At 50.3% G+C, this 14,297-nt stretch overlaps 6 protein-coding genes across 6 annotated transcripts; 2 read left to right on the forward strand and 4 right to left on the reverse strand.

Moving 5' to 3' along the window:
• Positions 1-207: 207 nt before the first annotated feature.
• On the forward strand, positions 208-1,647 carry N7489_002338 (aldehyde dehydrogenase; the record flags this gene model as incomplete). The annotated part of the gene is made up of 1 exon (XM_056708093.1): positions 208-1,647. The coding sequence occupies one exon, from the start codon at positions 208-210 to the stop codon at positions 1,645-1,647; it is 1,440 nt and encodes a 479-aa protein (XP_056572395.1).
• Positions 1,648-2,153: 506 nt separating this feature from the next.
• Positions 2,154-3,454, reverse strand: N7489_002339 (zinc-dependent alcohol dehydrogenase; the record flags this gene model as incomplete). Its single annotated transcript, XM_056708094.1, has 6 exons — positions 2,154-2,824; positions 2,877-2,898; positions 2,947-3,028; positions 3,083-3,131; positions 3,186-3,271; positions 3,318-3,454. The coding sequence occupies 6 exons, from the start codon at positions 3,452-3,454 to the stop codon at positions 2,154-2,156; spliced, it is 1,047 nt and encodes a 348-aa protein (XP_056572396.1).
• A 431-nt stretch (positions 3,455-3,885) lies between these two features.
• N7489_002340 (Zn(II)2Cys6 transcription factor) lies at positions 3,886-6,551 on the reverse strand (the record flags this gene model as incomplete). Its single annotated transcript, XM_056708095.1, has 8 exons — positions 3,886-4,082; positions 4,153-4,359; positions 4,407-4,861; positions 4,933-5,088; positions 5,143-5,932; positions 5,995-6,236; positions 6,299-6,402; positions 6,456-6,551. The coding sequence occupies 8 exons, from the start codon at positions 6,549-6,551 to the stop codon at positions 3,886-3,888; spliced, it is 2,247 nt and encodes a 748-aa protein (XP_056572397.1).
• A 778-nt stretch (positions 6,552-7,329) lies between these two features.
• Positions 7,330-8,474, reverse strand: N7489_002341 (cupin domain-containing protein; the record flags this gene model as incomplete). The annotated part of the gene is made up of 3 exons (XM_056708096.1): positions 7,330-7,634; positions 7,699-8,133; positions 8,186-8,474. The coding sequence occupies 3 exons, from the start codon at positions 8,472-8,474 to the stop codon at positions 7,330-7,332; spliced, it is 1,029 nt and encodes a 342-aa protein (XP_056572398.1).
• A 309-nt stretch (positions 8,475-8,783) lies between these two features.
• N7489_002342 (fumarylacetoacetate hydrolase family protein) lies at positions 8,784-9,862 on the forward strand (the record flags this gene model as incomplete). Its single annotated transcript, XM_056708097.1, has 4 exons — positions 8,784-9,060; positions 9,113-9,249; positions 9,323-9,692; positions 9,753-9,862. The coding sequence occupies 4 exons, from the start codon at positions 8,784-8,786 to the stop codon at positions 9,860-9,862; spliced, it is 894 nt and encodes a 297-aa protein (XP_056572399.1).
• Positions 9,863-10,260: 398 nt separating this feature from the next.
• Positions 10,261-12,624, reverse strand: N7489_002343 (putative MFS transporter; the record flags this gene model as incomplete). Its single annotated transcript, XM_056708098.1, has 3 exons — positions 10,261-10,448; positions 10,511-12,346; positions 12,420-12,624. 3 exons carry the CDS (start codon positions 12,622-12,624, stop codon positions 10,261-10,263), a joined length of 2,229 nt encoding a protein of 742 aa, XP_056572400.1.
• Between the last annotated feature and the right edge of the window lie 1,673 nt (positions 12,625-14,297).

Genomic DNA, 14,297 nt, shown 5'->3' on the forward strand with positions numbered 1-14,297 from the left:
CAAGAGGGCCGTCAAGATGTTACTTAAAGCCAGATTATTCAATACCCCATGGCTAAATAAACGCCCTTTGTGAAAACTAAATTCATAACCTCCCCATTATTTATTCTCACTCATTGCAAGTGTCAACTGGAGAACCACTAGCCTACTAGCACAGGGCTTCATACGGTTGTTTCATTTCATCATACCGGAAGCGAGAAACAGAAGAAGATGAGCCTCGCTTTCAACACCGATTCTGTCGTCCCACTGTGGCTGAACGGAGCCCAGCGCGTGACAAAGACCACCTTTGACGTGGTCTCACCCGTCTCCCATCAGGTCTTATGGAAAGCCTCTGCGGCTGACGAAGGCGATGTCGAAGATGCGATCGCATCAGCCGCTACAGCCTTTGAGACGTGGCGATGGACAAAGCCCCAAGAGCGGCGCGAGATCTTCTTACGAGCCTACGAACTCCTGAAGGAGCGTCGGGATCAGAGCATGGCATACAGTACCGCAGAGACTGGGGTGCCACCGGTCATGTTTGGAGTCGAATACAACGGTGCCATCGATATCTGTCTGCAGCTAGCCGGCCTGTCCGCGCATTATGGCACCGTAGTCGACCCCGACGCAAATGACACCAGTGCAGTGGTCATCAGTCAGCCGTATGGCGTGGTGTTGGGTATTGGACCCTGGAATGCTCCCCATACACTCGGCATGCGCGCCTGTCTGTTCCCTCTCGCTGCTGGAAACACAGTCATCCTGAAAGGCCCCGAGATGGCCCCGGCAACATACTGGCATTTCGTTTCGATTCTGCATGAAGCCGGTCTCCCGGCTGGCTGTTTGAACACCATCTATCATCGACCGTGTGACGCCGCCGCCATCACAAATCAGCTCATATCGCACCCAGCCATTCGAAAGGTGAATTTCACCGGTAGCACCGCTGTTGGGTCAGTTATTGCCGGGCTTTGTGGACAGTATATCAAGCCTTGTCTGCTTGAGCTGGGTGGAAAAGCGAGCGTCATTGTCTGCGAGGATGCAAACCTCGAGCTGGCCGCAGAGCAATGCGCGTTGGGCGCTTTCAGCCATGCAGGTCAGGTCTGTATGAGCACTGAGCGCATCATCGTTCATGACACTGTGGCCGACCGTTTCCGTCCGATCCTAAAGGCGGCGATCGACCGTATCTTTGGTGAGGGTCAGGGGGCGTCCATTCTCATCAATGAGAAGGCCGCAGCCAAAGTGCGTGGTCTCGTGCAGGATGCAGTTACGAAGGGGGCCAATCTTTTGTATGGTTCTTTATCTGATGTGAGTGAGGGGGTGAATCGCCTTCTACCCATGGTGGTTGAGGATGTTCAACCTGGTATGGACATCTACTACAACGAGTCCTTCGGGCCATCTGTGTCGCTCTACACTTTCATGGATGATGAACAAGCACTGAAGCTGGCGAACGATACCGCGTATGGCCTCACGGGAGCAGTGTTCACAGAGGATCTACGACGCGGACTCAGCATTGCCAAACGACTCGAAACTGGGGCAGTGCATATCAATAATATGACCGCTCACGACGAGGTTTCATTGCCCCATGGTGGTGTGAAAGACAGTGGTTTTGGGCGGTTCAATGGGCCTGACGGGCTGAGGGAATGGGTGAAGACGAAGTCAATCACCTGGCGGGACTGATAATATATGGGGAAATTGGAATTAGCCGGATGTACCGTGCCTGTTCATCGTCTTTTGAGCTAGATTTATATATCAAAGTTACGTGAGGCTTCGATGAATTTAGAAAGACTAAATCTACAATAAAATCCATTGAGTTAATAAGGGGTCTTGATATATAAAATTAGGAGAGTAGGAAAGTACTTGTCAACAAGGTACTACCAAGTCTTAGTCTTCCATTATCCTTATTTACCCTCCAGAATGGGAGAGTAGAAGACAGGCCCTGAGTGATACGAAGTAAGGCTAGATACTGTACATACAAGTGTAGGTCACAAGGTGCCAGGTGAGAGTTGGCAGGGTCAATCACTACGCCAATCAATAAAGTTGACATACAAAAGCGACATAAGTGACTTGGAGAAGTATCAAGGTACGTATAGATAGTAATTCAAATTCAAAAGTCCGTCCGTTTCGTAGGCCGTTAAATATAATCGAATCATTGTTTGCTGCAGCCACTGCATCCCTTGCATCTACTAGTCTGAGATTCGTAAAACCGCCCTCCCTGCCACCGTCCCGTGCTCTAACTTGTCCATCACATCACGCAGCTCCTGGAAAGTGTAGACCTGTACATGCGGTCTCACCTTTCCTTGCAGCACAAGATCCATCAACAACGGCATTTGAGCGCTGTTGCCCACGGTCGATCCAATCACCCGTAAGCCGCGGACGAGTACCTCAAAGGGGTTGAGCTGTAGTCTGTATTCAGCCGGCGGGATACCAACGCAGACGAGCCTGCCCAGGTTGCGCAGCATTGCGAGAGCGCTATCGTAGGCCGACGGCGCACCGGTAATGCAGATGACGGCGTGCGCCCCGATGCCTCCCGCAGCAGCACGCACATCGTCGACGAGAGAGGCACCGCTCTGACGAAAATCGAAAAAGTGGCGCGCCCCGGAATCCCGACAGATGTCTTCCTTGTTCCCCGAGTCGATTGCGATCACTTGTAAGCCCATGCTCGTCGCAATCTGTACTCCTAAATGACCTAAGCCACCACCGGCTCCAGGGATGACGACAAAGTCGCCAGCGCGCAGCTCAGCGCGTGAGAGCGCACCGTACATGGTGATTCCGCCGCAGAGCAGAGGTGCGGCGAGGGCCGCGGGAACTTCTGCTGGGATTCGGGAGATATAATCGGCGTCAGCTAGGCAGTATTCTTGGTACGCGTGTTAGCATGGCGAGAAAAAGAGGGCGTGAATAAGATCTACCTTGGAAAGTCCCTGGCACATTCTATCGATAATGAGTTAGTTCGGCAAGTTTGGAGGTACACGAACTTACTCTTCCTGAATTATCCTGATGCGGACAGTGTGTGTAGTCCATTTCGCAAGTAGCACACTTGCGGCATGCTCGATGAAGCCATCTGAGATAGTCTTTAGCATGTAGTTGTTGAGTCTTGAAACTGCCGAAAACCTACGATACGCCAACTCGACTATTTAGCAAATCCTCATCGACATCAGGTCCAACTGTATCATCAAAAGTTAGTAAGCTATCAATATCAATACTGGATAATCACCCACCTGCAACGACAATTCCAACTCCTTCGTGGCCAGCAATATGCGTTGTCATGGGCGTGTTCCCATAAATCGAGTGATGATCCGAATGGCTACACACAGTCAGATCCATCTTCGCTGTCTCATTGGCATTCTTACCAAACGCCTGACACCTCCAACTTGACCAGCACTTGGCCCGCAGTCGGGTTAGGAACTTCAATGTCTCGAAATTCGATCTTAGCTTCTGGGCCGGGTGATTCGACCCAGGCGCAGAGCTGTTTCTGTGGGAGAGACATGATTTTGCTGATATGTGATGGACAGTAGAGTCGTGGACATGAACAAGGTAGCCCGTAGCCCTTATCACTTTTGTATCTCCCAAACTAGCTGATTCAAAACAACGAATGCCGCGGGCCAGCCGGGATAGTTCCGGGGGCAGATCCGGCCTACCCCCGATGAGAGCCTAGCCCACTGCTCTGACATCATGACATTGGACTTTTGGATTTTTGCCATACGGGAATCAAGTTATTTAGCAGTAGAGGTCTTTGATGTAGGGCTCCCATCTAAACTACTTGATCATGTTTACTGAAGTTGAAGTTATCAAGCCTGAGTACATTCTCATTTAATAGAAGTGCATATAACAAAATATACATGAAATCAATATCAGCCGCCCGTGATCCCCCATTGCAATGCACATAAAGACTGTTCCACCATAGAAAGAATAAAACATTTATTGAACTCCCCACCCTGGCACCAAGCCATCAGTGACATCAAATAACTCATTAGCCATCAAGTCAAAGTCGAGAAACGAGAGACTCTGATCCGCAAACTCTTGACCTACAACGGAATTATCATGATGATAGTTATAATCCCTTGGTTGGGTCAGCAGGGGGATATCCTGGGCAATAGATTCTTCGTTGTTTGTTTCTGTCGAGCAAGTCATTAGCGAAGCCTGTCAAACATTTACCACCCTAGAGGGAAGGCCAGAAGAAAATACCGATCGAATTCCACACTTCCGACAATGCCTGTAGACACCGACAACACTTATCGACCGTGCGATTTCCCTCGTCCAGCCGCCGGAGCGGCTCGATACAGCTCAAGAATATCTCCTTAATGGAGTCAAGGGTAGTCGGCGGATAGAGCTTAATGGAAGAGAATCGTTTCACGAGCAAGATTGTGAACAATATCAAGGCAGCATCGAACACTGTGGCATGTTAGACAGGAGTATAACGATGATCTAGAGGGACAGACTGTAATATAGCGTAAACCACGATGCACCCAACAAGCCCTGCTGCACCAGTCCCGCCTCGACGACGAAGCGGACGATATTAATGATCTCAGTCGCTGATTCGATGGTTATCTGCTCTGTACTCCAGGCTATGTCCTGCAGGGCTAGAATATTCTGGTCCTGGTAGTCGCACAGACGAAGAAGGACGGCGCGATGAATTAGCACTTGAAGATTATGATATCGGAGGGTGAGGATCGTGCGGAATCGGTCATTAGTTGGATCTTTCCCCAGCTCTGCGGCGCAGTTCTCCGCTCGTATTAGCCGCATGTGCGCGGGCAGCTGTTCGATCCATTCCTCTAGCGAATGCCGCATGCGCAGGACGCGCGTGATCAGCTCATAGTTGAGGATTTTGTCCTCGCTTCCTAAGTTGCCGTCGTAAAGGAGGTCGATGGCGTTGCCCATGATAGAATAGAGCCGACTGCAATCTTGTGAGTTTCCCTGGCTATCACTTCTCCCGATCCTGGTCTCTTTCACTGGGTATCTTCTTACATGGTAGCAACGAAGAAGTCGGTACTATTTCGACACCGCTGTCGCGCTTCGGCCGGGCGTTCGCGCGTTTCGATCAGATCAAAATAAGCGGGCAGCTCAAGCCGAGAGTAGTGCCCGGGAATCGATGCAGGGCGGCCAAAGGTCATGCTTAGACTTCTAATGATGGCAAAGTGGTAAGCCCTGACTTTCTGTCTCTACCTGGGAACCTACCTATCAAGAACAATACAGCCGAACCACGTCCGTTTCCGAACCTCACGCTCGACGGGGGAGAATCGCCGGGAAGCCTCCACTGAGTGCAGTCCGAGCTGCAAAGCCACTTTTACTGCGAGTCCGTGCGTTGCCCATGTTTGGATGGATGATCTCGTCCCTTGCATATACTGACTTACTAGAAGTAGATACTGAACTGTTTTACGGTCAATATCACGAATGATGGCATCGAACAATTCATGCCCAGGACAAATCGAAAGGAAAACAAGTAACTGACCAATTTCCAAGCTTGCTCCATTCATCACGTGCTGAGAACAAAGCCCATCTGCACGGGCATAGAATGCCTCGGACTGGGCTTGACGTTTATCAACCTTGCCCATTGGCAGTGTCGTCGTGTGAGTAGCCATGGCGAGCACCATGTTGAGAACTCCCAGCCAAGTGCGACGTGTGCCCGCGGAGTTCTGCCTCAGCTGGGCATATGACTCACGGAAAGTGTCTTCGTGGATATATGGGAAGAGTAACCCGGTATTACCAAAATACTGGTCGATCAGTACCGAAGTCTCCTGGTCCGGCGGCAGGTAGAAAATCGACGACGTGGCTGCATCTTGCTGATGGTTATTTGGGGCCCATGTTGCTGACTGAGACATTGGCGAGCTCGGTCGTGAAACTCGCGCGATGTGAAAGTCTCGCAGCGTCGTCTGCTTGCTGCCAGGCGAGAACTCGCCGCGGCTGCGTGATAGGCGTTTCAGGGTGCGCGACAACTCCGACGCAAACGAGATATCCGATGACGGTCCTGTAGTGGAGATTTATACGTCAGCCCGACCGACATGGTGAGTAGGACGAGCGGAGAGATACCAAAGTAAGCGCGATGTTCCTCATGGGCAATCACAAAATGGCCCATGCCATCAGTAGGATCGTCCGACCCGATCGATCCAGTCACCGGGCCATCGCTGGTGGAGACAAGGTTGGGTGTCAGTGCAGGCTGATTATCGATGTCGGGCGTGTCCACATCACTCCATGACCTTTTGGAGCTGGCGCGGCCTTGATCTAGCAGAGACTCAAGGTGATGCAAGCGTTCTTCGATTGTTTGAAATTGTCTACATATACGATCTCTGGCTTAGCATGACTTTGATCTCATGATGGGACTTGTTTGCTTTACTCTTTGCCTACCACCACAGTCTGATCAGTCTGTCCTGACGAGACGTATTGGCAGGTCAGCCCTAACTCGGTACACGTGCTGCACTTCGGTCGTTGGCCGCTGCACTGGTCACATATGCAGTCAGCATCGTAAAATGATAGTGGGGCCACGGACATACGCGGGATTTTCGGGCGCGGCAGGAAATGCAAGCCAGGGTGACCCGGCGTCGCTTTGGTTGCTGCTCAGTGGCAGGAACTGTAGGGTTCGCAAGCATTATTGAGACTGCTGATTATTCCCCGTTTTCAGAATCAGCTCCACAATTTGATGCATGGAATATCACAGCCAAGAGGAGATACGAGAGATGACGTGCAGGTTCCGCGGGAGCACTGCCGAGAGGTGAAGAAGGCACGTGATTCCAAACAGTACGTAGATTTGTAGAGGTTGAACGCGGGGTACAAGCAGGTGTTGATACTGCTAGCAAGGACTCGGGGAGGGAGGAAAAATCCAAGACCTTTCAAACTCAAAGCAAGGCGTTTTTATAGGCTGGGATCAAACAAAGAAACGCTCGGTTGCCAAGACCGGGGAATGTTGGAGATGCCCACCCCGCTATGCCCTTTACGGACTAGTGCTAAGTTTGAATCTAGATTGGGAATTAACTTAATTAAATTCTCCACTATCTACCTACCTAGGTAGGTACTATCTACTATTACTAGGTAGGACTCCCAAAATATGGATTATCAATCATTAATTTACCACCTGGGTAGGGATGGGCACTAAATTCACCACAAAAAAAAACAGATTCTCCACGTCGGTATGCGCATGGTCAATTTAATGTTAGCTAAATCAGGGATAGGACATTGTCCTTGCCCTTTAAACATTCCCAAAACCAGCCATCCGCAGGAGATCAGCCTAATCACGAGTACCTAGTCTAGAACTATTATCTAATACAGCAAGGAGATAACGGATAGATCAGTCCAGAGACAAGTAGGTAATTATACAAATCAGTTTGAGCACTTGTCTACCTACTGGCTATCACAATATATCTGACATTCCTAATCAGACACCAAAGATTCGACATCAACACCCTCCACGCGGTAGAATCCAAGAGCGTCCAGCATTGGCTTGTCATGGAAGCGGTACAGGTAGACATCCTCTTCAGTATCCGCAAAATGATCGTATCGGTGCCAAGAGGGAATACAGAAGGTGTCTCCAGGTCCCCACGTAATGCGACTATCCCCGATGGTGGAATAACCCCTGCCAGACACAACATGGTAGACCGAAGAGGCTGTTTCTCGGATTTCTGGTGAACTCTGCCCAGCTCTGAGTCGCTCAGCTGACCCTCCCAGGACTTTGGAGACTACATATCCGTATCAGTTATTGAATGTCCTATCAGTTATTAGAAGGCTTGAAACCAAACATACCTGGTCGGCCATCGCTCTTCAAGTAGTCCTTCGATGCCCAATCACCCGAGGTGTCGTCAAGGGCCTGCTTCATCTTCACCCAGGGGAACACAATGGGCGACGTGTTGGAGTCTACATCATCAGCTGGATACCGAGCGTGCTGATAATGCTCGACAAAGTGGACGGGGAAATGCCGGAAATTAGGCAGGTCGAGTCCATCCAGCCAGATCATAGGACCTGTGCCATCCTTTCCGTGGTCATGCCAGTTCCACCGCGGAGTCAAAATCACATCACCACGCTGCATACTTATGCGCTGCCCGTGCACCGCGGTAAAGCCGCCCTGGCCCTCGATGATGAATCGCATGGCAAATGCCGTGTGTCGATGCGCCTGTGCAGTCTCATTGGGCATCACTAGTTGCAGGCCTGCGTATAGTGTGTCGGTTGTGTAGGGAGCGTCTACTTGGAATTAGATCAACGCCAAATCGAAGATTGCGATGTGGCATCCTACCTCGAGCTGGGTTCACCAACATCAACACTCTCCGTTCTGCCTGGCTCTCATTAACCAGTTCGCCAGCTTTCAACAGACTGGGTCGGATCTGGTCATAGCGCCAGACGTGTGGTACGCAGCTGGGGTTCGGGAGAGGCGGGTTGAGCTTCGTCATCTGTGTCCAGAGTGGCTTGGTCTCGAGCTTCTCCAACGCCAGAGCCAATCCATCGGATGTATCTATCTCCTGGTCGCTGGCCTCCATATTCTTCGAGGCTTCAAGCTTGGAGACGGTCTCTGTTTCAGTGGCCATTTCTTTTTTTTTTTTTTTTAATGTCACAATAGGAACCACTTATGAGAGGAATCCCGAAACTGATGTGTCCAACACTACCCCGAGCAACAGCGCATTTAATACTGCTTCTGTCGAACACTGCACGAATAATATGGATATAGAGTTAGGATCACATCGGATGTCTGCCGCGGAAGATCCCGTGGTTCCCGTAAGCCCCGGTATCCTTCCGGGACCTTGAACGGTGACAGAGATCAGAATCTCATTTATTAAGTGTCAAATATAAGAGAAAGGATTACTGTAATTCGTGTCCAACCAGAATCCAATTCAACAATGAGAGTCGCGTGGCAACGATTGATCAGATTTCAGGCCGCGGATGGCCGTATCCTTCAGGGCGAACCCATCCTGTCCAAACCGGATTTGGACCTGGGATACGTTACTGAAAAGGATAGACTACAGGCCCGAGTCATTGTAGGCGACGACATTTTAGATGAAACGGGGGTGACGCGAGTTTCCGACGAGATAGTGACAGTTCGAAGAATCTTGTCTCCGCTTGCGCCGTCGGATGTGCCAACTATTCGGTGTGTTGGGTTGAATTATTTAAAGCATAGTAAGAGGGGAATCAACCAACCTGCAGCAACTTTCAGAGCTGATTACCGCAGTCCAGCAAGCAAAGCGGACGCCGCCGCCCTTTCCCTTCATCTTCTTCAAACCCCAGACGACGATATTGGACCACGGCGACAATGTGGTTATTCCAAAGATTGCCCAGGATGACCAGGCCGACTATGAAGGGGAGCTGGTATGAGTTCATCCCCATTCGGGCTGTCATAGTCCTCTTCGTGCATTCTACATCGAACTGACCAAGTATCCAGACCATCGTCATTGGAAAAGACGCAAAGGACGTCTCTCAAGAAAATGCCCTAGACTACGTCGCCGCTTATACGGTAGGCAACGACATCTCGTCCCGAAAACTACAACGCGACCCAGAATATGCCGGACGTATTCCCCAATGGGGTTTCTCCAAGGGGTTCGACACCTACGCGCCAATTGGGCCTTGTCTTCTGGCCAGTAGTCTCGTCGACGATCCGAAGAATCTGCATCTCACCACCATCGTTGATGGCGATGTTCGACAAGACGAGTCTGTCGACGATCTGCTATTTGATTGCCGGTATCTCATCTCGTACCTATCTCAGGGCACGACTCTGCAGAAGGGCAGCATAATCATGACAGGCACGCCTGGTGGTAAGCTAGTATCCTATTCTAGTATATATATCAGCTTCTGACTTAAGTCTCAAAATATAGGGGTAGGGGGAGACATGAAACCTCCGCGATGGCTGCAACCAGGCACGCAGATGGAGGTGCGTATTTCCAAGATTGGGACACTTAGGAACGGAGTTGTGTTTGCTGAATAGATATTGGTGATGAAATATTTTATACGAATACCACAAGTAACTAAAATACTCATCTATGTAACACTCTTTCCATCCTATCCGAGCGTACTCGTCATCCTAGCTCCTCTCTGAGCTATCATCAGCTTGCCATAGCCAGCTCCAGTTTGCACAAGGACAAAGATATCATTCGAAATTTCAATATTAATATAATGCTCGTTACTATACTCCATTCAAGTGACTAGCATTCGCTAGTGGCCCATCCTCTCAAGACTCCCAGTACCGCAGATGGAATAGATGCCTTAAATAATCCCCACAGTAGTGGCCCTCCTAAGATACATATAATCAATGAGAAATATAAAAAAAAGCAATGCAAAAGATATAAGATCCATGGATATTCCATGAATATTAAATCAGCCAATTTAAAGCCGTTCCATGAGCCGCTTGCGCACCGTCCACATACGAGCTCGTTTGCCGTACAGGTACATGGGGATCGACATGAGCATGAAGAAGAGCTGTATGCCACCAATAGACAGGAACACAGTGCGTGAACCATTGGCATCGAGCCAGTCCACGATGAAAAGGGAGAAAATCAGGCCGTGGAGGATATCTGCAAGAAAAACCGTTAGATCAGAGACAACGAGCAAAAAGAACGAAGGCAGTTCAACATACTCTTGCTAAAGTTCAGCGTCACCAGCGCCTCGCCAGCATACTGGCGATAGCTATCTACACAAAAGGTGATAGCAGTCGTGCTGCCCAAGCAGCAACCAAACGATATCAATCCAAAGAAAATAGTCGGGACAATCCAAGAGTCGCCGATCTCGGCACTCCACCCAAAAGCCATCAGACCGATGACAGTAGACAGAGCAATGGGAATTGCCATTACGAGACGGAATTCAGGCTCGTAGACGCCGCCATTGCGTCTGGTCATAAACCGCGCGATAACGTCCGACACTTTGCCTGCCACTGCAGTTCCCAGGAGACCGCCAACAAATGGCGATATATAGATCAGGCCTGTCTGAAGCGAGGTGAAATTGTAGTGGTCTTTGCTTTGAAAGATATGTGCAACCGACTCTGAAAGCACGATCAGCCACCCAACCGACAGTGAGTAAACCACTGTTGACCAGAGAACTGCTGGATAAGCAAATAGGACAAATGGCCGCGCGGCAACTCGGACCCAGCTGTCCTGCGCGATTCGGCCGTTCCAGACCTTGAGTAACTGGGAGTAGGGGATCTTCGGACGTTCACGGAGTCGGTTTGTGTATTGCAGGGTTGCTGTCAACGGCGTGCTAGCAGGCTCTAGTGACTCGGTCCTCGCAGGTGATACCGCAGCCCGTCGAGCTGTCTCCAGGTCATCTGGATGTGCGCCCGGTACAAGGGCCTGAGGTAGTGGTTGGAGGAAGTCATCACCCTTCTCGTTAGATGGGGTCGGCGGGTTATTGTTGCTTTGTTCTCCATTGGTAGCATTGCCGGTCTCGGGAACGAGATCTGACTTTTCAGGCTCGACTGTGTGGCCTCCCTCTTCTGGGTGGTCATCCGCGAATCCAACATGCGCATGCTTGGACTTCTTCGGTGCCAATGCTGGATCATGCAGATCCTGTTCAGTGGACTCGTCCTGAGGTTGGACATATGGGCGCCTCCCGCGGAAGCCGTGGGAAACGATGTCAGAGACACTGCGACCAGGGCCACGCGGGCGCTTCTGCTTGGGCACACGCGGCCGGGGCGTGCGATCCCAAAATGTTTCGGGCACAAAGAAGAAGAGCAGGACCAGGCACATGCCTACAATCATGGCTACAATCCAAAATACCCAGCGCCAGCTCAGGCTTTCAATGATGGCGGCACTCACTAAGGGGATCAGGTTCTTTCCACCTAGTAGTAAGAGTGTGTATATTCCCACTCGATAGGCTCGTTCGTGCAAGAAGTAGATCTCCGCAATTGTAGCAGATGGAAGACACTCGACTGGGCTTACGGCAAGCCCTTGGAAAATACGAGCGACCACGAGACTTGGGTAGTTCGGCGACGCTGCGCACCAAACTGCCGAGACCACGAACAGAGTCGCTCCCAAGAGATAAACCGGTCGTTTCCCGTATAGGATGGCAGTGGGTGACATCACAACAGACCCCAGGCCCAGACCTAGCATATAGAACCCAGTGGTGAAAGCCACCTGCTGTGTACTGACGTCGTACGCAGCTGCAACGTCATTAAACCCTGCTGCCAAAATGGGGGTCATGCCGCCTCCCATCAAACAATAGAAGCCTAGCGAGACCAATGCGGCGTCACGCTGCCATACAGGCCAGTTCAAAGGGTCATTTACGGAGTCGTCCGGCTGGGGATCAAGCACAAATTGTCCATCCGCTGTTTTCTTCTGCGTTGGAACCGCCGACCGGGTTCGAGAATTAGACCGCGAGGGACGATAAGATGAGGTTATAGACGATGTTGATGTCCGGTGCGGCTGATGCCTCATTCCCAAAGGTTCATTGCGATTCGATGATAGGAGAAGTACCGTCCCTAACATGCCAGCCACTTGTCAGATTCCGTTCCACAATATTGCTTCTCTCCGTGACGGGGACTGTGTACTCACCAGGAACTTCGTCAGTCTCTTTATCACTCAGGATTCCCAGTGTAGACTTGGAGCGATAAGTCTGACCCTCGCCAGACTCGGGATCTTCTTTGGCCTTTCCTCCAAAGACTCGTCTCCAGCGGGAGGCAGTTGGCTGCGACTGGACAGGGTCTGAGCCCGTTCTTTCCTCCATTGTAGCAGAACGGTCTTCTGCTGGTGATGCCATGTTCTTTTCGAGAAATAGGAACGACGCACTCGGCCGACGCCGTTTGCGAAAACAGTGTGCTAAACATTCCATTGTTAGCCAAAGTCACTTGCATCCAACAAACAAAGAGGAATCCCTTCAAGTCACCAGGGCACAGCCGGGGAGTAACTTACATTTATCTCAGATAGCCACCAGGGGGTACTGGAATCCGGTAACAAGCCCAAAAATGCAGCTGGTGAAAACGAGCAAGTATAGACGACGTGCCAGCAGTAAGGAGATAATTCGCCCACAAGAAGATAAGTGAAGTATGTGTTGCTGGGTCTTGCGAAAGCGATCAACGCTTCTGAATTAACGCAAGAGGCAGCAGATGAGCACCACTTAAAGGCATAGCTTAATGAAGCGGGAAAGATGAGAAACGAAGTAGGACGAAACGAGAGATATGTAAGCGAGTAATATATAGTGTCTTAGTTCCTTTCGGGGTCCATGCGATAAGCTCTTTGGTATATCACGCGGTAAAGACAAAGAAAAAGCCCTTGGAGGTGATCGACGATCCCATGTGGCAGTGGGGGGAGGCGGTGAGACCTTTCAAGGTACTCGCTGAGTACCTTGACCTTGGCGTGGTGGCGACGGTCAAAGCAAGTAGCCTCGAGGTACTATGTTTCTGATTTTTATCAGATATCTTTTTGCATCTCTCACATGTACAGGTGGATAACTACATACATGTATGTACTTCCAAGGCTGGTGAATCTGATGACGCGAGTCCGATAAGCCGTTTTCGGGCAATGCTAAGCTCCCCACAATATGTCGTGAACAATGCACCTCATGGGTCAACGTTCCGTGTTGATAGGTCGATCTCCAAGGTGAGGCCACATATTGCAATGATAATGTGGAGGAAAACCCATAATACCACTCTCGTCTATATTAAAAACACATTTCATAGCTGTCAGTACCCTACAATGAAGGTCACTCACACTCGAATCTTCCCATTCGCCGAATGCGCCCGTCCATTCCTGGTCTATGCCAAGCCGTTCAAATCCGGCGCTTGCCGCGAAAGATTCACTTCACGTGGCGTGTCCATAGACGTGTTTTTCACCGAATACTAGTATCGGTCACTACTCAGATACTGTTCCGAATGTCCCAAATTGTCTCAGCTGACCATCGGGGGTGTTGGCTGCCGTCATTGTGCAGATGTGAATTGCGGGGGAACGGAGTCCCAGCTTTGGTGTCTTCATGGCGTTGGATATTAATGTCTCCCTTCGTTAGTGCTCGGGCTGGCATGGCGTCATGGATCAGACTATGGCTACGGATCTACAACCTTATATATCGTGTTTGGAAGAGGAGCATCCAACAAGCCAGTGGCGCCTACGCGTGTTACCGCTTCTGGGGACGCCACCTGATGTTAGTACGAATGATCAGCTGGGATCGACAGACTCGTTTTAGGGCCTTTGATTCTTCATATTAGGTGCCATCTATCTGATATTGTGGTCAGATTAAATAACTTGTTCCATCGCTTCATAGCATTGTCCGCTCTTTTCATTGTTGAAACACATTCGCTCAAGTCGAAGGTGGGCTCTCAAGGGAAGTCCGTTTCTAGGAGGGAGTTAGAACTTAGGCGATACTACCATATTGACATAGCAGGCATAGTTTACCAGCTCTCTACTCCACTCGTAGTTATCTTTACTACTTCTATACCA

This window comes from Penicillium chrysogenum (genome assembly GCF_028827035.1).
Source record: "Penicillium chrysogenum strain IBT 35668 chromosome Unknown utg000001l_segment0_segment0, whole genome shotgun sequence".
Classification (NCBI taxonomy): domain Eukaryota; kingdom Fungi; phylum Ascomycota; class Eurotiomycetes; order Eurotiales; family Aspergillaceae; genus Penicillium; species Penicillium chrysogenum.